Source organism: Myotis daubentonii, chromosome 10, assembly GCF_963259705.1.
Source record: "Myotis daubentonii chromosome 10, mMyoDau2.1, whole genome shotgun sequence".
Classification (NCBI taxonomy): Eukaryota; Metazoa; Chordata; class Mammalia; order Chiroptera; family Vespertilionidae; genus Myotis; species Myotis daubentonii.
In genome coordinates, this window is record NC_081849.1 from 75767705 (window position 1) to 75790944 (window position 23240).

At 41.6% G+C, this 23240-nt stretch overlaps 1 protein-coding gene across 1 annotated transcript in view; it reads left to right on the top strand.

Annotated features, from left to right (window-relative positions):
• The window catches only part of POU6F2 (POU class 6 homeobox 2), a 410247-nt gene that overhangs the window by 155223 nt on the left and 231784 nt on the right, over positions 1 to 23240 (top strand). The window contains exon 3 of the mRNA XM_059656173.1: positions 21381 to 21472. Coding sequence (XP_059512156.1) covers positions 21381 to 21472 — 92 coding nt within the window. The remainder of the gene's footprint in view (positions 1 to 21380; positions 21473 to 23240) is intronic.

Below are 23240 nucleotides of genomic sequence, written 5' to 3' on the forward strand. Positions count from 1 at the left end.
GAGATGCTACAGTCACTGCTGGCTCACAGGCCGCACTTTGAACGGTAGAAGTCTAGAGCAGATGAAGGGCAGGGTTTACAGAAGATATTCTTAAGAGTAGAAAATTAACGTGGCCCCAATTACCATCACTCCTTGTCTACTGAGAAGTTCCCGAGCTGGCAGGGAGTGAGGAACACTCAGTTCCGGCCCCCGCTCTGCCATTGACCAGCAGCTTGTCATATCACTCAGGGCCCACGACTTAAGTGCATTGTATTTCATTTTCCCCATCTTCCAAATGGGGATAATAATACTTGCTCTACCTACTTCACAGGATTGTTGTAAGGGTCAAATGAGAAAATGTATGTGAAAGCTCTTTGAAAAATTAAAAGTGCTGCCCAATTGTGAAAGGATCAATATAACAGGAGGAGGGGCGGGTAGAATGATGTTTGACCAGTAATGGAGAGCTCCCCAGAAGAGTAAATTCTAATCCTGAGTTTGAAGGCGGTATCTAGGGAAGCCGATTCACTGTTATTCCAATTGAGAATTAACTGCTAATGGGAAAAATATCGCACAGACAGAAGAAAGTATGTCAGGGTGTGAGTGTCCATGCACGCATGAGCCACAGTAAACTAACATGCTTCCTCCGTGAGGGGTACACCTCAAAAATGGATGAGCTATTACATATTTTTAAAGTCAGAGTAAAAGAGCATAAAAGAGAAGGTAGAACACCCTGTCTGAAATCTTGATCAAAGCCTTTTGAGTTGATCCAAAGACGAAAGAGGAATTATTTTACAAAGCACTTTTAGGGTCGCTCATTGGGCAAACAGGCTCCTACATTTACCAGGAACATTGAGCAGATGAAACCTACACACAAGGCCACTAATACTGTCTCTGGGAAGCCTAGATGCTGTTGGACAGTAACTCATGTCTGCACCAAAGGCTTGATCCCAGAATTGTATGTGAAATTCCAGCCTTAAATCTCTGCTGTCTTGGTCATTTGCCTCCCCTTCGAGCAGGGCCAGCCTCATGGATGTGCAATCTGTGCAGTTGCACGGGGCCCCACGTTCTTAATAATTTTTGAATTTTCATTTTGCACAAAGCCCCAATGCTGGTTTTGGTTTCCCTCCTCTCCTTAGCAATTAACTCACTGCTGATCTCCCTGCCAACCTTTCCCCTTTCCCTTATAGAACAACTTGAAGTTCACCCCACTAATGGTTCTTGATTGTCTCCGCATCAGTATCACCTGAGGCATTTAAAATCAGACTATTATCTAAGTTTTCCACAGACATTAGGCCAGAATTGCTGGGCTGGGTCCAGACCTGCATATTTATGTTAAGATGTACCTTCAGGTCTGGTGTGCATCCATTCTAAGGTGGATAACTGTCTTGTTTGCAGAAAACATTCTCCACCTCCTGGTTTTAGCTGGAACTTGCTATTTTGCAGTCCTGTCAAGTAAAGACTGCTCATTCTTGTTCACTCTATGTCCCATGGCATCAGAAGGTCAGAATGATCACATCCCCCAAATGTTGCTAACATACCATTACTTCTCCATCATATTCCTTTGAGAACCTTGTTCTTCTGCAGTGTAATACATATTTCATTTCTGTTGTTGAAGGCAATGTTCCTTGGCCACGTCAGCTTCAATGGTCTTCACCTTCTCTCCTTGGACATGCACCCTCATACCTAATTCTGTTATCACCTAGAACTCTCCCACTTCGAAAACCATATGCTGAGCCCAGCCTCACTCAGTACCATCTCTCAGCCCTTTGTTCCCACCATCTTATTCTCCAACCCCAAATAATGTAACAGTCACAGGTTCTGGGGAATAGGATGTAGCTATATCTTTTTGGGAGCCACTACATAACCTCATGGCACTTTGCAGGTTACAGCCACAAAAGTCTCCAGCCTCTCATCCAGTCCTGTTACTTGTTCACAAAGAGGCTATGGTCCTAATCGTTTCAATGGTTGTCTAACACACCAGCAAGCACCCCTCTCAAATTAAGCCACTCCCTCTCTCACAACAGTTAAACTGATGTCCTCTTTCACTTAGAAACTCGAAGTCATCAGGTTTCTTCTCCATCAGCTTCTTCCCCACACACTCATCCTCTTTTCTTCCAGCCCTGAAGGGCGATCTTTCCTTCCTCTTGCCCAAACTTCTTTTGTTGAGCTTATTCCACTAGGAGTACCAACTTTCTTACCAATATTTTTAACCTTACCTTCTTAACTATCTCCTTCCACCCAGATTCTAACAGGCTCTAGTCTCAACCTCCTTTAAACAAACAATGAATACCGTCTTTTTTGCTTTCTAATCCAGTGGATGTCAAACTTTTCTATAGTACAAAACATATTTCCTATGGGGACTCAGTATACACTTACATATAATACATAACTGAAACCAAAATTTCTTGAAATAATACTTGTCCTTAATAAACACTCTGTTATTTTTATATTTCACTCTACTCCATTCTGTTACATTCTTTACTCTTTAAATTTTTCAATGCAAGTTGCAGCTTACTAAACTTATAATAGCCTACATCTTACTAATAGCCTACAACCCATAGTCTAAAAATCACTGATCTAAACTGTCTTGTCTCTTTAAACACATAGATCGACTTTTTCACTTGCTATACATTTCTTTACTCACTAAAATGTGGCCTCAATCTCCATTATTCCAACGAAACTGCCCATGCTAATGTTTATTCATCCAAATGTAGCTAGTGTGTATTAGCATATTATCAAGTGTATGGATGTCTTTCTCTTTTTCTTTGACTTGATCCCTCTAATGGACTTGGAATGACCAATCATACGGTCCTCCTGCAAAATCTCTCCTTCCTTAGCCACTGAATGCTTGTGAACTCAGTTCTTTTCTCAATTCATTGAGTATTTCTCCTTGTTTAATCCCTGGGCTCCTCTTTTCTGCTAAATCAGAAACTGTTGGTGTTCCTCAGAATTGCATCCCAAGTCATCGTTCTTCTAACACACTTTTCCTGGGAGTTCATCCATTCTGTGGTTTAAAATACCATCTGTTGCCAAAACCAGTTTGGCTCAGTGGATAGAGCGTCGGCCTGCGGACTGAAAGGTCCCAGGTTCGATTCCGGTCAAGGGCATGTACCTGGGTTGCGGGCACATCCCCAGTGGGGGATGTGCAGGAGGCGGCTGATCGATGTTTCTCTCTCATCGATGTTTCTAACTCTCTATCTCTCTCCCTTCCTCTCTGTAAAAAATCAATAAAATATATAAAATAAATAAATAAAAAATAAAATACCATCTGTTAATTGATTGTTCCAGAGTCTGTGCCTCCACTAAACCTCTTTTCCTTGAGCATCTGACAGTATCAACATCTCCACTGGAATCCCACAGGCAATTCCTGTGCATTACATCCAAATATGAACGTTTTAGTCCAGCAAAAACACAGTGAGAAAAACCATGGGCTCTGTAACCTGGGTTGACAGCAGTTGAAAATATCCTCTAGATCAATAATTCTCACGTTTTGTTAGCCCTGATAATGCCAAGAGATCTTGTAGAGTAGCTTCTCCTAGAGCCTTCATTTGCCAAAGAGTGAGTTTAAAAATTGGCATTACTATTTATGATCCACAATGATGAATACAATTTCTTATTATAAAACAGAATGTGCTATGCAAATCTGAATTACTATTTTATGCTCCCAGCAATGCATGAATATACCATATTCTCAGTATAAAACCACTAAGAATCCAGTATTCCACCCATCCAATTAAGGTCCATATGTCCAGGCTGACACCTGCATTCCCTGTCAAGTCTTGTAAATGCCAGGGACCTCATTTCCCAAAAGTTCCAGTCCTGTCCTGGTAGGTAATGAACAGGGACAATTTCATGTACCTATTTGGTCCATGGGAGAGGACAGGTTGGTCCATGTGAATGGGCCATTAAATCATGGACTTACTTGCACAGCAATAGAATCATCATGAAGATTGGAGTGACCCACTCTATTAATTTCTCTTTTTCTCTATTTCAGTTATCTTTCCCCTTTCAGGTGCAGAAAGTTTGAATCGATGCCAATTTTGTTTAATTTGATTTTTAAAAAATAATTGCAAAAAAATATTAAGTAGCCCTTCTAAGCTCTTGTGGTGACCTCAACAAGAGCCAAATCAATTAAGCTTTAAAAAATAACCTACTGATTCCAAATAAACCTTTTCCCTACTTCAGAGAGAGTAATGCCAAGGTTTATGCAGAGCAAATTTTTCCAGCTGAATTACCAAATTCTCAAAAGGGAGATGCTGGCATGACCTCATCCTCGGTGGCACAAGGGTGCAGCTCTAGCCCGAATGCAGCAGGGGTTTTGTGTGTTGTTTTGTTTTTAAATAGTCAAAAGTATAAATGGGCTCTGCCTTACACTTTACCATTGTAGAGTTGTTGATACAAAGTTCCTTTGTCTACTTTTTTATTGTTGAAAGTATTACAGTTCCCCCATTTCTCCCTGCTTTGCACCCCTCCATGCAGCCCCCACCCCACCCTGGGCCTTCACCACACTGTTGTCTGTATCCATGGGCTATGCATACAGGGTGTCCCCCCCCAAAAAAAAAATGTATATACAGCTGATAGCTAAATTTTTAAAATGAGATGTGTTTTAATAAACACTGCCTTTATGTTCTTTTCATAAATGCATGTATGTTCCTTGGTTAACCTCTTCTCATGTCCCCATACTCCTCACCTCTGGGGTCTGTTAGTCTGTTCCATGCATCCACGCCTCTGGACCTATTTTGTTCATAAATTTATTTTGTTCATTAGATTCCACATATAAGCGAGATCATGTGATACGTGTCTTTCTCTATCTGGCTATTTCACTTAGCATAATCATCTCCGGGTCCATCCATGTTGTCTCAAAGGGTTCGTCATTTTTATAGCTACATAGTATTCCACTATGTAGATGTACCACAACTTTTTTATCCACTCATCTGCTGATGGGCACTTGGGCTGTTTTCAGATCTTAGCTATTGTAAATAATGCTATGAACATAGGGGTGCATAGATTCTTTCTGATTGGTGTTTTTGGATTCTTAGAATACATTCCCAGAAATGGGATCAAAAGGCAGTACCATTTTTAATTTTTTGAGGAACCTCCACACTGTTTTCCACAGTGGCTGCACCAACCTGCATTCCCACCAACAGTGCACTAGGGTTCCCTTTCCTCCACATCATTGATTTATTGATGGTAGCCATTCTGGCAGGTGTGAGGTGATACCTCATTGGGGTTTTAATTTGCATCTCTCCAGCAGGGTTGTTTTGACAGCAGTTAGGAGACAATGTTAACATGGGCCTGGGGACACCAAGCCCATGGTTTGTGACCTGATTTACTTGTGCGTTCATTGGGGCACTCATATTATAAATATCTGCACTCTGACCTATACAACAAAGCATTTTTCCCTTTTCTCTAGTTTCCTCAAATAAATAGTGAAATTTGAAACCCCAATTGGGTGGACATTTTCCTGGGTTTCTTTTTCCCTTTGTTTGCCACGGCCCCTCTCACCTACCATTTAATAAACAGCAGCACAGATCTGTGCTTTCTTTTCAGTGGTAATATGTAACCAGAACAAACAGAGGACAGAAGAGAGGTGGGGGAAAGTTGGATATATAAGCAAGAAAAAGTGAGTTATTGATTTTATTGACTGGTCTATTAACTTCTGACATTGCAATAAAGCCTTATTTATTTGTATACAGAAGACTCAATTACATAGATACATATCATTTTAACAACTGGGTTATTTACAGGAGAATTGCAGCTTCATAAATAATACAGACCTGGGATTCCTCAAGCTGCTGTTTATCCATTGTTACCTAAGGAAGTGGTGATGGCTACACACACACACCTCTGTGAAGTCATTAGAACGGCATTACAATAGGCCAGGGAAGAAGGAGGGGGCAAGGAACAGGAGTACCAGCCCTGCTGGAAGCATCCTGGGGTGGTGGGTCCCAGACAGCTGCTGTGCTCTTCTCTCTCCTGCCAGCACAAGACCCAGGTCAGTGGACTATAGGATCCAGGTCTTTACATTTCCGCTTTAACTTGCACAAGCCATTAGCATTATATTACATATTTTGTCTTTTTAAACATGAAGGATATGTCTCAAAGGAACTTTGATAAGAATAAGATCAACTATTCCCAAACATCTTCTCTTGATGGGGCAAATGGTGGAAATGGAGAGGGAGAGCCTGGTGCTGCCCCTAGTTCTCTGGGGTTCCCTGAAGCCTTGTTCGGGGCACCTTCTGAAAATAACTCTTTGTTTAACTATTAGTTTAGTGCATGGTTTCCCTTCTAGGCTGTAAATCTCAAAGGCTCAGGAGAATATTTGTTGCAAATGAGTGAATTAATGAAGTAATGAGGAGAAATGAGACAATGCAGTATTAGTTTCATGTGTCCCTAGCACCTTGAAAACACCTACCACCTAGCAAAAACTTAATAATATCGTGAAGAATGAATGATCAGAGAATAGTATTAGCATCCCAATTTTCAGATGAGGTGGGTAGAGCTCACAACCAGATCTTAGGACCCAGATCTCATGTTAAGTGTTCTTAGCAAAAAATAAAAATAATAAAATACAAACAGAATCCAGGCTGGGCCCTAAGCAATCATTTGTTACTTGCTTACCCAGGAGAACTGTCACCACCTCCTTTGTAGCTGTTGTCTACCTCACCCTTATTGCTCAAGTCCACTTACATACTCATCTGTGCTTATGATCCACTCAGGAGCCCGGTCCTCTTCTGGACACACACTCAGATACCACTTTAGTCCATGTGTACACGCCCAGGCAGCAAGTGAGTCATTTTGGCCAAAGCCATCACTGCCAGACATTGTCCTGACAATGATACCCTCTGTTCCATGTAATGACCTTCATACTTTTCCACTGCAGCTCACACATGACAGCATGTACTTCAGTCCTGAGCTGCATCTCCCCTGTGTTTAAGCTGTGAGCAGTGCCTGTCATCCCCCTGTCACAGAGTCTTTGCAGACTACTAGGGGAGGTTGCTGTCAAGTTCTGCACCTTCCTGTCCCTGTGTCCCTCTCCCAACACACTTGTGGGTTCTATCCTGCCCTCGAGGCATTGCTGATATAGTTGTGACCACATTTCTCAGGCCTGCCGCCTGGAGTGCCACCTGCTGTGTGTATGGGAACTGACACACCTGGCTGACACACCTCACAATTTGAACCCAACAGTGGGTCTCTGCCTCCCTCCACAAAGAATGGTAATGATGAGAAAACTCACATGTATTGAGTGTTTACTATGTGTCAGAAACAGTGATTATGCAATTTACTTATATAGATTATTGTACTTAATCATCGCTCTATGAGGGAGGTGTCATTTTTAGTTCAATTGACAGATGATGAAACTGAGCCCAGAAAGATTAAGCCACTTGCTTGAGGTCCCACCTCTGGTAAGTGCTGGAGATGGGCAGTCTGACTTCAGAGCCTGTGCCCCTCCCCATAAAGCTATCATGCTCTTGGCTCTCTTGTGGTACTGGCCCGTACCCCTGTCAGGTTCCCCCCCAATAGAAGCTATATCCTTGTCCCCCAATCCACCCCAAACCCTTCCACCCCCATCTCTAGAGCCAGCGTTCTGTCTAAGAGAGAGGGACCAAAGCGAGGGGCACCTGTTGGGGTTCACCGGGTGGGAGTATTTACAGGTCTCACTGCCATCTGTGTGTAGGATGAGAAGGAGACAGGGTTGACCAGAGACATGGTGACTATGCCCATGATCTGGGTGAGTGACAGCGAGGGAGCTGAAGCAGAGGAGGGGACAGTTGTCAGCAATCCTGGAGGACAAGATTGGGGATTTGGTAGTTGGCTGTCTCTGGGGTGAGGCAGAGAGACCAGGCAAAGGTAATTTTTAGAGATTTGTGTTTTGAACATGTGTGATTAGGATGATGAACATGAATAGAAATTTGCATTTAGGAGGAATTGGACCTTTTTTTTTTTCTTTTTCTTTTTTACCTGTGGGAGATGTGCTGTTTAAAGATACTGGACAGGAACTCAGCGGAGTTTTTAGATGTAGCTAGAAATTGTCATTCTTAAGTATTCCTGCATTTTCTCCTATACTTTTTTTTTTTTTTAAAAATATATTTTATTGATTTTTTACAGAGAGGAAGGGAGAGAGATAGAGAGTTAGAAACATCGATGAGAGAGAAACATCGATCAGCTGCCTCCTGCACATCTCCCACTGGGGATGTGCCCGCAACCCAGGTACATGCCCTTGACCGGAATCGAACCCGGGGCCCTTCAGTCCGCAGGCCGACGCTCCATCCACTGAGCCAAACCGGTTTCGGCAATTTTCTCCTATACTTGAATTTATTCTGGAATATTGGCTGCACATGTCTGACTTTACAGGCTCCTCTAGAGCATCCTCTTACTTAAGGATGTCCTCTTGTGGCCACATGCTCTCCTCTTCCCTTTTTAGTTAGATCATTTGTGATTGGATAATCATGTCGATGTCACTTGTAACAATATTCCAATAATAATTGAAAATACAGCCAACATTGTTGAACATTTGTTATGTGACAGCACCTGTATGTGACAGGTACAATGCTGGACACTTTTCACTTAGTAATAATCTGTTTCACTCACAACTATAATGCAGGTGCTGTTTCTACATCCATTTTGCAGCTGAGGAACCTTAAGATCAGAGAGGTTAAGAAACTTGTCCAAAGACACATAAATAGCGCATGTGATGCAAAGATGAAAATACAAGTTATTCTGACTCCAAACTGTATTGTGGAGAATACTATTTTTAAAGACTTCTGTTTCCTTTTTATGAGTTTTAGTTATGGCATCATGTGGATAATGTTTCTAAATTTTTAGGAATCTGATTTTCTAGACACACCTGAGTCTGCCCCACATTCCCTTTCCTGATAAATAAACCTTCTAGAAATATATGGTCACATTATCTTATAGGTTCTGTTACTTCAATGTGGCCCTATTGATCAGAATTAATTCAAGACTAAGAATACCACTCTTCCAAACTCTCCTGAGAGATGAAACCATCAGGCAAGCCCCCTGGGAACTTATCAGATATCCTGCTTTTAGCAAACACTTGCAGGAGAAGCTAGCTCTTCATTACCAAGTGCTTCATTTTTACAAAATAAAAATTTATAATAGCTTAGATAGCATCATCCACATCTTCCTCCTGATTTGGGGTCAAATCATATACCCTCAAACTAAAACTTGTACTTTTAACTAAAAAACAACAACAACAACAAAGAACTGGCCTGGCACTTGTAGTTGGACCTTACTGTCCTCCTGCTGAATAGAAACCATTTTATAGAGCACCAACATCAGACAAGGCCACTTTGACCATGATGGACTGGGACAAAACCAAGCTCCCTCCATCATCATGTCTGAAGACAAAGATACCAAGAACACTATCCAAACCACAGAAAGACCAAATAGTCACCTATCCTGGCTAATATGTGTGAATACTGTTCTTTTTTTAAAAAAAATCCCTACCTGCGGATATGTTTTTATTGATTTGAGAGAGTTAATGAGAAAGAAACATCAATGTGAAAGAGAAACATCAATCAGTTGTCTCCCACCCTGATCCAGCCCTGACCTGGAATCAAACCCACAGCTTTTGAGTGCATGGAACAACACTCCAATCAACTGAGCCACTGGGCCAGGGCTGAATACTGTTCGCTTACCAATCACAGCTTTAGCTTTGCTTAATCACTCTACACAATTATTATTAAAATATTCAATCATAAATTTGCCCTCACTTCCAGAGAACATCCAAATCTTGAGGATATTGTAGAGGTTGAATGTAAAATGTCCAGTTTATTCTATTCCTATTCTCTGTGCCAAAATGTATCTATAATAATAAAAGGGTAATATGCTAGTTAGACCGGACGTCTTCTGGATGTCATTCCAGACGTATTTCCTGAGGAAGCGGGGGCAGAGGGAAGCCAACCCGGGTCCCAGGTGGCTGAGGGAGGCTGGAGGAGGGAAGTCTGGGTTCTGGGTGCTGGAGGGAAGCCGGTGCTGGCAGCCAGGGGAAGGAAGGCCTACTCTTGAGTGCACAAATTTTTGTGCATCAGGCCTCTAGTAGACATATAAAGACCAAGAAAGACTAATATATTTTATTAATTCTGAGATATACTAATTTTCCCTTCATATTATAATGTGACATCTTAAAGGAAAGATTTGAGGGTAAAAATTGGAATGTGTTTTATAATCATGGTTTAATTAGTAGATCATTTATTTCTTAGTGTAAATATTCATGAGTTTTACATCAATAGCTTCCTGGATTTGATGGAATATGACATATTTTGAAATGATTGAACACCTGTTCTTTCACTATTTCACCTTTTCACCATGGTAGTTAGCAGCTTGCTCTGTTTCTTATTTTACATCAGAACCTACAGTTCTAAAGTCAAATGTAACTCAAGAAGAAGATTAAAAGTATTTGGACTCAAAACCATACAGTTATTTATTCTTTTTTAGAAGGGGCCCCAGAGTCAGAGGTTTCATGGTGAATCCTGGCACTGCCATTACAGCTGTAAATGGTATGTTTTGCTCCCTTCTCTGAGCTTTGGTTTCTTCATCCATAAAAGGGAGTTTGCAGTTGGATTGTTTTAAACCCGCAGAGCAATGAGGAGTTCTTTTTTTAATTTAATTTAATTTTATTGTTTAAAGTATTACAGATAGTAGTACATATGTCTCCTTTTCTTTACAGTTATAATCTGAGTCCAAGTCATGCTTAGTAGACATATTTTTTTTAATTGTTTTATTGCTTAAGTAGACATATTTTTATAATATGAACTCTGAAACATATCCCAAAATAAGTTAATATAACAAAGAGAAATTGTTACACATTTGAAGTTGTCATGTAATGGAGTTAATATAACAATTAAAAAATAATCTAAACAAGTCCTGTGAAGCTTTTGTTCTATTTGACTTTAAGTGGAACAAAATTTTCAGAACAAGAGGACAACAAAATAATGTTTTGCTAAAAGGTTAAAAGAATCCGACCTAAATTTATTGGTGATAAAACACTCTGTGAATGCACTCAAGTTAAAAGCAATAGATACTTTATCAATTACCATAATGCTAAGAAATACATAGATGAAGTGAGAGCAAAATGGTCAGAGACACAGGAATTGAAATAGTTGTTTGGCTGCTTGGTGTTTTATAACCAATTCTCAAAGGGGGGAAATCTAACCAATAATCTATTGATGGACCATTAATTTGAGTTTTCATGTTCTAGGTCTACTTAAATTTACCACAGAAGCAATGTTTTGTTGCTGTATCTCTGAAGAAGGTTTTGTAGCACTTGGTAATTTGTTCATAGTGAGTTGTGCGACATCCTCCTCTTCCTGCACAATTTTGTGTGGTCATGCTGTCAGAGAAGCTCCATTACCATAAGGGGTTGCTAACTGCGTGTGATGCTACAATTTCATGCGATGTAATTCCTCTAGGGGTTCTTCCCTCCTGCCCTTTGCTGAGTTCTAAATGGTCCCACTTTCACCAATCTCTAGTTGCACACAAGAGTGACTGCAAATGCTACCCTTTTGCAGTATCGGTGTAGAACTGCAGTTTTATTTTCACTTTAAGGGATTCAAAAATTTATTCCCTCTTTTTAAATTGGCGCTCTGGCTACTTTTGCACACACACACAAAAATGTGGTTTTTGGAGAGCAAAATGGTTAGGCCAGACTCTTATCTTTACAGACCCTCTCAAAGGGAAAAGCAAAGATATGGATATGGAAGGAGAAGGTGTTGGGAAAATTGCCATAAATCACAGAGCAAGGATATTGGGTTACATTTGGCTTCACTTTGGTTGTGTTTTAAAAAGGATAAATATGCTTCCCTTTAAGTATGTACGACTGGTTCTTCTACTGTGAGCTTCCTGACTGGGAGTCCTTCCCCACTGGGTGCAGGGGTGAGAGTGGCCGAGGGTTATTACTGTGATGGAGCGTATTCCTCGTGGACAGTTGATTTCCCTACATTCTCATGCACCCCACTCTGACTTTTATGGGATAGAATATGACAGTCTATTGAAAATGTCTGATAAAAGTTAGACATTTTATGTATATTTATACTTAAGTGCCACTGAAGTAAAGGAAGGAAGGAAGAAGAGAGAAAAGAAACAAGAAAGGGTTGAGGGAGGGAGAGAGGGTGCAGAAAGGAAAGAAGGAAGGGAGACAGGGAGGAAGGGAAGTCTGACAGGAGGGAGGAAGGGAGTGGAGTTAATAAACTCAAAACCAGTGCTTTGCCCTGACTGGTGTGGTTCAGTTGGTTGAATGTCCTCCCCTGCACTGAAAGGTTGCCGGTTTGATTCCCGGTCAGGACACATGCCCAGGTTGTGAGTTCCGTCCCCGGTTGGGGAGCATATGGGGGGCAAGCAATTGATGTTAGTTTCTCACATGGATGTTTTTCTCTCTCTCTCATTCCCTCTCTCCCTTTCCCTTCCTCTAGCTAAAAAAAAAATCAATACAAACATATTTTAAAGCAAACAAAGAACAACAACAAAACTGTGTTCTCCCACTTAAGATGGGCATGAATCACCTTAGGGTTTTGTTCCATTGCAGATTCTGATTCAGTGGGTCTGAGACCTGGGTTGGCTGGGACCTGCCACCCCAACTTTTTACAAGGTCCCAGATGGTGCTGATGTTGCTGGTCCAGAGATATGCCTTGAGTAAGAGACCCTAAATTAAGAGTGGCAGCCATCATTTGTGCCACCCCCTCTCCTCCATCACCCACTTTCCCAGATCTGACCTAAAGGGCTCTAGAGTCATGCTCCGCTAGGAAAATATCTGGAAAACACCATTTCTGTCAGGGCATTGGGAATTCATTGTGTTCTGTCTCCCTGATACATTTGCATTTGATGCATAGGGTAGTGTAGTCATGAAGTCTAAGGAACTGGGTTCAAACGCCGATGCTGTCACTCACTAACTGTATGATCGTAGTTGAGTTATCTAAACCTTAATTTCCACATCTGTAAAACGGAAATGATAACCCTGACAGCACAGGGCTTCAGGGGAGATTAGATGAGAAAATAGATATAAAATGCTGAGCAATGTATCTGGCCCATAGGAAGTATTCACTAAATGGTAGCTGTTACAGAATATTTGAGCAGTGGATAGCCTAGGTGGTGGAGATGTGCACCTTCCTTCATCAGACAGATTGGGGTATAGCTGCTTCTCTGTGACTTCCTTGTTATGTAATAGAGAAGTGAGCTAACCTCTAGAAAGTCTAGTCTCCTGTATAAGTGGACCTAATAATCATAAACTCCTTATAAGGTTATTGTAAGGGTTGAGAAAATTATATAATAATGTACTGTCTGGCATACAAAACATTACATATAGGCAAAGAAAATTATATGATGTCTCTAAAAAAGAATTGAGGGAAAAGAGGAATTATTTTTTCGAAAGAAGAAACAGTTTAGGAGTGTTTGGTCAGACATTTCCTGTGCCTGGAGGAATCCAACCATGTCCACAGAAGCCCCCAGTGCTCTGTGACAGAGCAGTGCCCTCTACAACACAGACACGGGTCGAAGGGGGAACTAAAGTCCAGTGCAGCGAGTTTTTCATTAGAGGAAACTTCTTCATTTTAAAGGAGTGCCCTTTAAATGGAGAACACAGCCTTTGGGGTTGGGGGAGGGCATGAAAATGTCGTTGTCGTGTGATAATGCCAATGCATGGCAGATTTTAATAATGGTGTCACTTGACAAAATTAGATGTGGATATCTTCCTAGTCACACAGTTACTAATGCGCTCCTTCAAAGTAACTGCCCATGAAATCTCAGAGTCTGGAAAGTCAGGGTTCATGTTCTCTGGTTATATGATCACCTGCTCTTTGTAGTCACAGTGTAGCCACTGAAGACGGAGGGCCACATGTTTTCTGTGTTAGGCGAGGGTGGGGGGGGTGGAGGGGTGTCTCTGAGATGTTGTACCAGGGGTATTATTAGAAGTGACTGCACACAGAGGCCATCATTTCCAATGGAATTAATGTGTGTTTTTTCTATTGTAGCTCATGGTTCAATCATATTCTGAATGTCAGATCAGCGGCCTCCTGGCTGCTGAAGGCTTGTGCAGAGTTCAGACCTCTGGAAGGCATCTAGGTCTGTGAGGACAGGGATGAGGCATCCCTGTGATTGACATCTAACTTTGGTCTGAGCCTAGAGTTTGGGCTCGTGTTACCGTGTAGCTATCTGATCCACGGACAGTGGCAGTGAACCGTGGGCAGGGCTTGCTTTAAGGGTCAGTGACCACTGCAGGCACATAAGGCTCCCAACCCAGCAGGATTAGTGCCCTGAGGTCACTGCATTGAAATTCTTAGTAATTTATCTTTGAATGTGTGCTTTGTAAGTAAAGTCTGACGGCACAGCAAGAGCATGTGGGTGGATGGGTCTTGGCGCATCTAGTGGTCCAGCTGCTACGTCCTCACTCTGCAGGGCAGCGTAAGCTCTTGGCTCCTTGCTTCCTGCCTCTGGAGTCCCCAGGACCCCTGGAAGCCTGAGTGTGCTGTCACCTTCTCCCGTCTGCCCTTCTCAGGGGCCTGGCTCAGTGTGCAACTGAGAAGGGGCTTCATACCCACCCCGGGTCCAGGTGTCCCGGAAGAAAGGTTGCAGTCCCTCGGCTTTACCCACCTGCCATGGATTTGGGCAGCAGCCCTGGGGAAGGGAGATTGACTTCCCAGCCGCAGACCAGGAACCTGCATTTTCATTTTGCACTGAGTCCCACAAATTATGTAGCTGGCCTGGTGTAGGATTGAGCATGAGAAAGAAAAACTCTGTAGATGGGCATAAAAGCACAGGATATATATAACCTTGGCATCCATGGGGCCATGCCAGAATCCCATCAATCAGTTGAGAGCAGAGACTTTATCCCTGGATTGAGTGCAGGGTTGAGCATTTCCCCTAGCAATGAACTTGTCAGAGGAAGTGTCCATTTCTTGGGAGATGTGTGTTGAAATGAGCAAGCCTTCTTAGATTAAAAAAAGAGGCGTTTTTAAATTAGGCAAAATTAGGTGCTTTAAAATATGTGTTTAAATGATTTCAGCTTACATTGATACATATCTCCATCACTTTAAGAATACCAACTCACTACAACATACATAAATACCAATATGCATGTATACATATGTCTGTGTGCATATGTATACATCTGTATGTATACGCACATGCCAACGCCCAGAGCTGGCCTGGAGGAGATTCAAAGTTGAATTAGAAAGTCTTTGCAATAGAGACCATTATAAACTTTTGAACAATAATAGATACAGAGGCAGAGCTGCCTCAAACAGATTGTCAAACTGCAGCGGGAAGGCCGGGGAGGGTTGGGGGGCAGGAGAGAGGGGGGTAAGAGATCAACCAAAGGACTTGTGTGCATGCATATAAGCATAACCAATGGACATAAGACACTGGGGGATAGGGGAGGCTAGGGGACTGTCTAGGGCGGGGGGATAAAATGGACACATATGTAATACCCTTTGTAATACTTTAAGCAATAAAAAAATAAAAAATAAAAAGTCTTTGCCTTGACAGAACTTAAACTCTTGTAGACATAGCAGTACTCAGGAAAAACCCATACCCCAAAGCACCCTATACGCTGCCAACAGTGTGTCATAGAATATTGCCCGAGTATGTTTGATGACTCTGTCCTTTTTATCTTTCTTTTTGCTGAGAGGAAGCATTTACAGAAATTGAGGCCTATATTAGCTCGGATAACACAGGACTTCAGCTCTGCTTTTATTAGATGGATGTGAAAACAATGATTAAAAAGTTGTTGGAGGAAGACTGAGGGAGATTTAGTAAAGTCTAAGAGAACAAAAGGTATTTTAAGTCTCCAATACCACATATAGGCTAAGTCTGCCTGTAGAGTTGAAGTAGATATTGAATAACTTTGGTAAATATTACAGAAACATCTTCAGATAATCAAGTCCACAGAAGGGATTTGTAGGGTTTCTTGCTATGCTTCATCTAGATATCCCAAATCTCACTGACTTTCCATGCATCTGTGAAGCCTTTTAATGAAGATCAGCAGAACCACTTAGTCACCTGCTAGAAGAAGAAAGGGATCCCTTATACACATTAACGTCTTCAGACAGTCTCTGTCCTCCAGGCCTCAATGGGTGAAGTTACAAGTACTTGACAACAGAACTTATGAAAACATGCAAATCCTTATGTGAATTAATGAATGTTTGATTCTCAAGGGTGTTTATTACTTTAAAGTCTCCATTTCCACTGGATTCCTGTATAGTGTGTGTGGCCAGTATAACAAAGAACTCCTGACTGGCCATAAAAAGGGGCAAACGGTGGCAATGGCTTTGAAAAGACTTTTATAGACACTTTCACTAAATGCCAAGTCCCTTCTTGGCATTTAGTAACCTTGAAGAAATTGAAAGAAAGGGAAGTCTAATTTAGAGGGGATTTCTGCCCTGCTTAGCTGGGGTCACATGCCCAACATAAAATAATAATGCATTCAACTGTCCATCTGATAATAAGCAACCTTTGCATCGCCTGGCTCACTGGTGAAAACCACAAACAGTGGGCAGGAAAGATATGAATACCAGAAAAAGCTGAGGGCTCCCTGGAACTTTCATGTGATTATGTTTGTGCTAATGCAGAGAGCACAGAAACCCAAAAGCTCCCTCTGCAGAACCTGATTCATTAAAAGTACATTGGTCAGTAACAAGAGACTATGGTGCATTGACTGGGAGGCATGGCCACCACATAGGACAGTGATGGCAAACCTATGACACGCATGTCAGAGGTGACATGTGAACTCATTTTTTTGGTTGATTTTTCTTTGTTAAATGGCATTGAAATATATAAAATAAATATCAGAAATATGTCTTTGTTTTACTATGGTTGCAAATATCAAAAAATTTCTATATGTGACACGGCACCAGAGTTAAGTTGGGGTTTTTCAAAATGCTGACACACCAAGCTCAAAAGGTTCGCCATCACTGACATAGGAGGAGGTAGAACTGGTTTATTCATGGTGAGCAATTTATATTGGCAATTCTGCTTCCTTCTCAATGCCATGGCCATTGTAGCCTCTTTGCCAAGGTAACGGGATAAGGCTCCAGAAAGAGGTATAGCCTCTCCGCATTAAAAATGTTTCGTTGTTTCTTAAAATGGCTTATTTGGAAGTCAATTCCAAAATGGGGGATAGGATTTAGAACTCCTTACTGGGATGCACATCTATTTTAATTTTAGAGTAGCTGAGGGATGCCGAGCCTAGTTTGCCTTGATGAAAACCCGTTATACCCAATCAAGAAATAAGTACGTAACTTGCCATGAGGAACAAGGGACAGTCACTCAGGAACTCTGACCTTGAGTTGGGTGGGGAGGGGGAACTTGTGAGGCTCTCTCCTCAGGAAGGCACTGAAGGGAGGAGTCCAGTGCCTGGGATCCCACCCTTCTTGGTTCTGTGGTAAGTCCAGTCCCTCCAAAGCAGAGTGAGCTGCAGGCAGCCTGTAGGGTTCAGACGTGAGATCAACACTGGAGGAATGGTGTTGAATAAACCAGTACTCTGACAAGCAGATATTTTAACAATTAAAAATAAGTTTTATCCTAGTTTACCAGTCAGATGGTACAGAGTATGCATTTGGGGTAGTGTGTGAGGGAATGTGGTGAGGGAATGTGGATTTGCACATATAGGGATGGGAGTATGTATTAAGTTGACGTAGGGCATGTGAATATGATGGGAAAATTAAATAATATTAAATATGATATTAAATCTTATTAATTAATAATGGTCAAGAGAAATAGCACATATGTGACAAGTATGCACGGTACCACATTTTACGTATTTTCTCACTCAGTCCTCACAACAGCAATCCTATGAGGGAGGTACTGTTATTTTCCCTGGCTTTTACAAGAGGAGACTGGTACATAAAGAAGAGGGGAAACAAGCCCAAATTCACAGACTAGTGACTAGTGAAGTAGCAGAGCTAAATTTAGACCCAGGCAGAGCTTAAAGTCTAAGAATCCTTGCTTTTTGCCCTGGTAGGTGGTACTCCAGGTTAGAGCACTGGCCCATGCACCAAAGGATCTGTGTTCAATTCCCTGTTAAGGGCACCTACTTGGGTTGCGGGTTGGATCCCCGGCCCCTGTCGGTGCACATGCAGGAGGCAGCCAATCAATGTGTCTCTCTCACACTGATGTTTCTCTCTCTCCCCCCTCCTTCCCTTCCTTTCTCTCTCTCTCTAGTCTGTCTCTCTCTCTCTCTCTCTCTCTCTCTCTCTCTCTCTCTCTCAAAAAAAAAAAAAGAGTTCTTGCTTTTAAATTGTACAACAAACTGCTTTTAATATCTAAATTGGAATTGAGGTAAAATTTGCCAACAAGCTAATGATTTTAAAGATATTTCCAAGATTTATGCTAAATTGTAGTAAAAAGTCAAGTGGATGCCAATACCTCCCTTGAAGGAATTATCCCACTCCCAAATTAAAAGCCAAGCCTCCATTTCGACTGAGAGAATACTCAGAGTGAAATGCCTTCAGTGCACCTGGGTGTAAGTGGTGAACTGGCGAACACAGTCCTGCCCTATTGGAGTTCACAGTTGCTGCCTGAAAAACACAGACTATTAAGTTCTGAGCAGGCCACCGAGAGCTTTCTGGACATTCTTGGTCTCTAGAGAGGTAACACGTTTCCTAGGAACTTGATCAGGAGGAACTTGCTCAACCATTTGAGTTCATGTTTTTATGTCTGTGCCCATGGGAATAGCTAACCTCAAGTTCTCCACTGGCGTAGGCTAAGCACTGCTTCAAATCTCTCTGAAACCCTTCGCCAATGTCACTTACTCATTCTGACTGCTGGATTCCCCCGCTGGCTCCGAGAAGACCCCTGAATTGGGAGTTGCCTTACAGCCAGACAGATTGGTTTATGATCTTACAAAGTTAAGCGTGATATACATGTGTTTGGGGAAAATGGAGATGTGCATTAAGAAGAAACATTACCTTTTGATCCGGGCAGGAAAGCATACATAATCTCTTGTAGAGCCTGTGAAAGGCTTCATTTTACACATAAAAGTGTGTGGAATTGCCCTGTACTGCACTGAACATGGTTTTTGAAAATAACCAGCTTCGAAACAAGCTGCTGTACGCTAGTGAGGGCCTCCAGCCACAGAGAATAAAACGTAAGCAGATGTAATCTGTGTAAAGTTACAGGAACAAACACACACTCTGGTTGACACAGTACCTGTATGGGACAAATCCTAAACCCTACAAGGGCATGTCATTAGGAACGGAGTCAAAAATGGGCATGGTACTCGTGAAAGAAATACGAAAGTGAAGGGCCTGACATGGCATAGAAATCTTTTAAATTGTATATATTTTTTAATTGTGTAAAGGGTTTTTCTCTTCTGTGCAAAATAAAACTCTCTTTTCACAGTCTTGAGTAAAAACCCCTACCTGGTAGGCATGGGAAAGCAACCAAAATTTTAAAACATCTTATAAAACTAAACCAAAGTGGGGTTTTAGCTATTTGAGAATTTACCTAATCTGAATATTTGACCAAAAGCATCACTTTGGACCTGGTTAGTTCTATAAAAGTACATAAAGCTTTGCTGAGAATTTTAAGACAAAATAAGACTTTGGGTATAGTATAAGAAGAGAAAATGTGAGATTTACAATGCATAACACAGCTTCCAGTTTAAAGTGCCCTGCTATTCAAGCACAATAAGTAAATCACATATAAAAAATTTAAAGGAAAGATCTCCCTGCACATTATGGGGAAATTGTTGGCATCTTATGATGGGTCATCCAACCCTTGTTATTAAATGACAGCAATCATTAAAATGCCAAACGTATTTTGACAGAATTCACTTTATAAAATGTCAGCAAGTCTGTGTTTTTATTAGTTTGCTCCAAATCAATTTAGAAATTTCAATAGAATGCTTGTAAGTATTCCCCAAGCAATGTCCATTCCTGACTTTCTGCACACACACAAATATTACAAATTAATCAGATTTTCAGATTTCTGCATAATGGCTTTGCACATTTATTGCTTAATCCTGTTATAAAATGCCATTATGATTGACACATCGCAGTGGAGATAGAAGTCAATTGAATAATATGTAGCAGTCAATTTTATTTGTAGCTTAATGTGCTGAAGTATTTTTCCCCCACATTTCCATTATTTATAAGTCTGTCCCTTTGGAGAATATATAGAAGAATTTGTTTTAAATGAGCCAATAATGCCTTCTTTAAAATTTATAAGTGCGACAGAGTCATATCTTTTTTTTTTTCTTGGTCATCCATGACAGGCCAGTAAACAGAGTTGTCTTCCACTTGCTATTCATAGGACAAATTTCCGGACAGAGAGCCTTGTTAAGGGTGGCATGGAATTGGGTTTCAACCATCAACAAAATAAAAGCTGCCAACTAAAATCCTTCAAAGTTTTCTGCTAGCTCTATTTGTTTGTTTACTCATGTATTTATTATACTGCCACTATCTTACCTGCTCTATGGCTTATCCTGACAAAAAGCGCGTAAGCCCACACAGACGCTATAATGTTGAAGGCTCAGGAGTGCTGCTGTCTTGGTGGCATTTCCTTTTGCTTGCTTTGGTGTCCAGCAGGATTCCAGCAAAGGAAGTAAGTTGTGTTCTATGCTTGGGGGTCGTGTGGGGTTCTTACTGCTTCAGTTAGCACCCAGGAAGCTTGCTTAAAGAGACCCATACTCTTTTTTAGGACATCATGTAAGGTGACAAAACGGCTTTGTTTCTAGGAAAACACATTTGTGAGATTCGTTGTCTGAAGGTGTATGGAGAAGGGCGGAAGTGTATGAGTCATATGAGGGGATGGTGTAATTGTACTTGGTCATGTCTGAGACCACACTTTCTCTGGCTTTGGAGAATCTGATTAGCTGTCGCCCACCTATGCATAAAGCATGGAGGCAGGAAACAGACTGACATACCTCGGTGTGGGGCTTGGGGGATGAGAAGAGATAAACCAAAGAACTTATATACTTATATGCATAGCCCATGGACACAGGCAATGGGGGGGTGGTGAAGACCTGGGGTGGGTCAGTAGGAGCTGGGAGAAGGGGGGTAAAGGAGAGTAAAGTGGGAGACATTTGTAATGCTATCAACAATAAAAAATATATTTAAATTTTTAAAAAGGATGCAGTTTCCCACACAATCAATGCCTTGGGGTACCCTGTGCAAACTGGTGTGTAACGCCAGCCCATTAGCACCACTGATGATGGTGTCACTCTCCCTGCAGCCGTAGCCTGCTACCTCCTGGATGACTTGAGCCAACCTGAATGGTCCTTAGCAAAATGTATGCAGTTGACGGGTGATTGAGTGCTGGAGCTTTGGTAAACCACTCTGGCAAGTCATCTGTGCCTTAATGTTATGGGATGTCTCAGGAAGATGGGGTCCTGTGCAGTTCTCAGGCTGGCTTGTGTATTAAAGGAGCACTTCTCTTTTGGATTCCAGGGGCCAGAGGAAACCCAGCACTATCAGACCCAGGCACTCCTGACCACCCCCCGCCCAGTCAGACCCACCCCCCATTCCCGGTTGGGCCACAGGTCAGTATCTCTCAACTGCTTTCCATGAGGCTGTATATAGAATGACTTAACTGTTTAAAGAACCAAATAAATAATAAGGAGTGCAATCCAATTAACTCCAACAGAGAAAAGATGGTGATAAATATTTGTATGGGAAGCTGTATAACTACATTATTTATTTATTTATCTATTTATTTATTTATTTATTTTAAATATATTTTATTGATTTTTTTACAGAGAGAAAGGGAGAGGGATAGAAAGTTAGAAACATCGAAAAGAGAGAAACATCGATCAACTGCCTCCTGCACACTCCTCACTGGGTATGTGCCCGCAACTAAGGCACATGCCCCTGACCGGAATCGAACCCAGGACCCATCAGTCCGTAGGCCGTTTGGCTCTATCCACTGAGCCAAACCGGTCAGGGCTACATTATTTATTAAATGCCATCAAGAAAAAGTGGGTTGGCAGAACTTTTCTCTCTTTTTTTTACAGGAAATGTTTGTGTTAGTCATTTGGAATCCTGTTTTCTTCTTCTTCTTCAAGACCCACTACAACTGTGCTGTTAGTTACTGTGCAGTTTTCTAGAAAGTAAAACTTTAATGACTGGAGTGTGAAGAAAATTAAGTTATTTCAACCTTACTACAGCCATTTTTGCAATATAAGACGTAACTTAATATAAAAAAGTTAATGCAATTTTAATGCAAGTTCAGCTTATTGGGTTTGACAATACTGTACATCACATACAGCCCCTGCATTAATAAAGAAATACATTCATTATTTTTTAAAGTCTAATATTTGTGGGGTTTTTGCAGCCTGTGGTTACATGGAGATGTAGAACACAATTATAAAATGCTGGGATTTTTTTTTCTTTTTGCCTCTGTTATTTAGCGTGAAGCTTTCAGAGTTCACCCCAGTTTATGGAAAAAGAAGCTGGTCTTTGAGCCTTTCTCTCTCTCTTTTTCTACCCCTTTTTGTTCCTAGAAATTGGTCACTTTCAGTACTTTGAGGGCTCACCAGTTCAAGGCTTGAAAACCCAAGTTTAGAACTTAGGTTGTCTTGACTTTCTTGTTCCAGTGCCAACAAGTTCCCCTAGCCTCAAATCCCACTGTCCATGTTGGAGCACAAGGGCGAGAGGACCGAAAGCCAGGGAGATGTCTACTCTCTTATGAAAGCCAGAGAAAGTTCAGTGGGAATCGTAGAAACCAGCTTTTCCTGGCCATGCCCCTTCTGATTTCATGCTTAGCTTAGGACAGTGTGTGCGTGTATGTGTGTGTGTGTGTGTGTGTACCTACCAAGGGCAACAAACTCTAAGGCAGTGGTTCTCAACCTGTGGGTCATGACCCCTTCAGCGGTCAAACGACCCTTTCACAGGGGTCGCCTAAGACCATCCTGCATATCAGATATTTACATTACGATTCATAACAGTAGCAACATTACAGTTATGAAGTAGCAACGAGAATAATTTTATGGTTGGGTCACAACATGAGGAACTGTATTGAAAGGGCCAGAAGGTTGAGAACCACTGCTCTAAGGCTTCCAGGTTTTATGTAAGAAGCATGGCAGACCCAAACAGAGAAGTGGTGGACACCGTGACAAACTAAAGAGTGCACTCCCTGCTTTAAGCCAGCAAATTCAATTTAAAAAACAGTACAGGCCAAAATGCCCAAATCTGTATCCTGTATACAGTCGGAGAGCCACCAGTCTGCCTCCCCTCTTATCTTGAATTGCGATGGTCAGTGATATAACATCAGCAATTTGACGACCAGCTTATAACTTAGTATTTATTTCT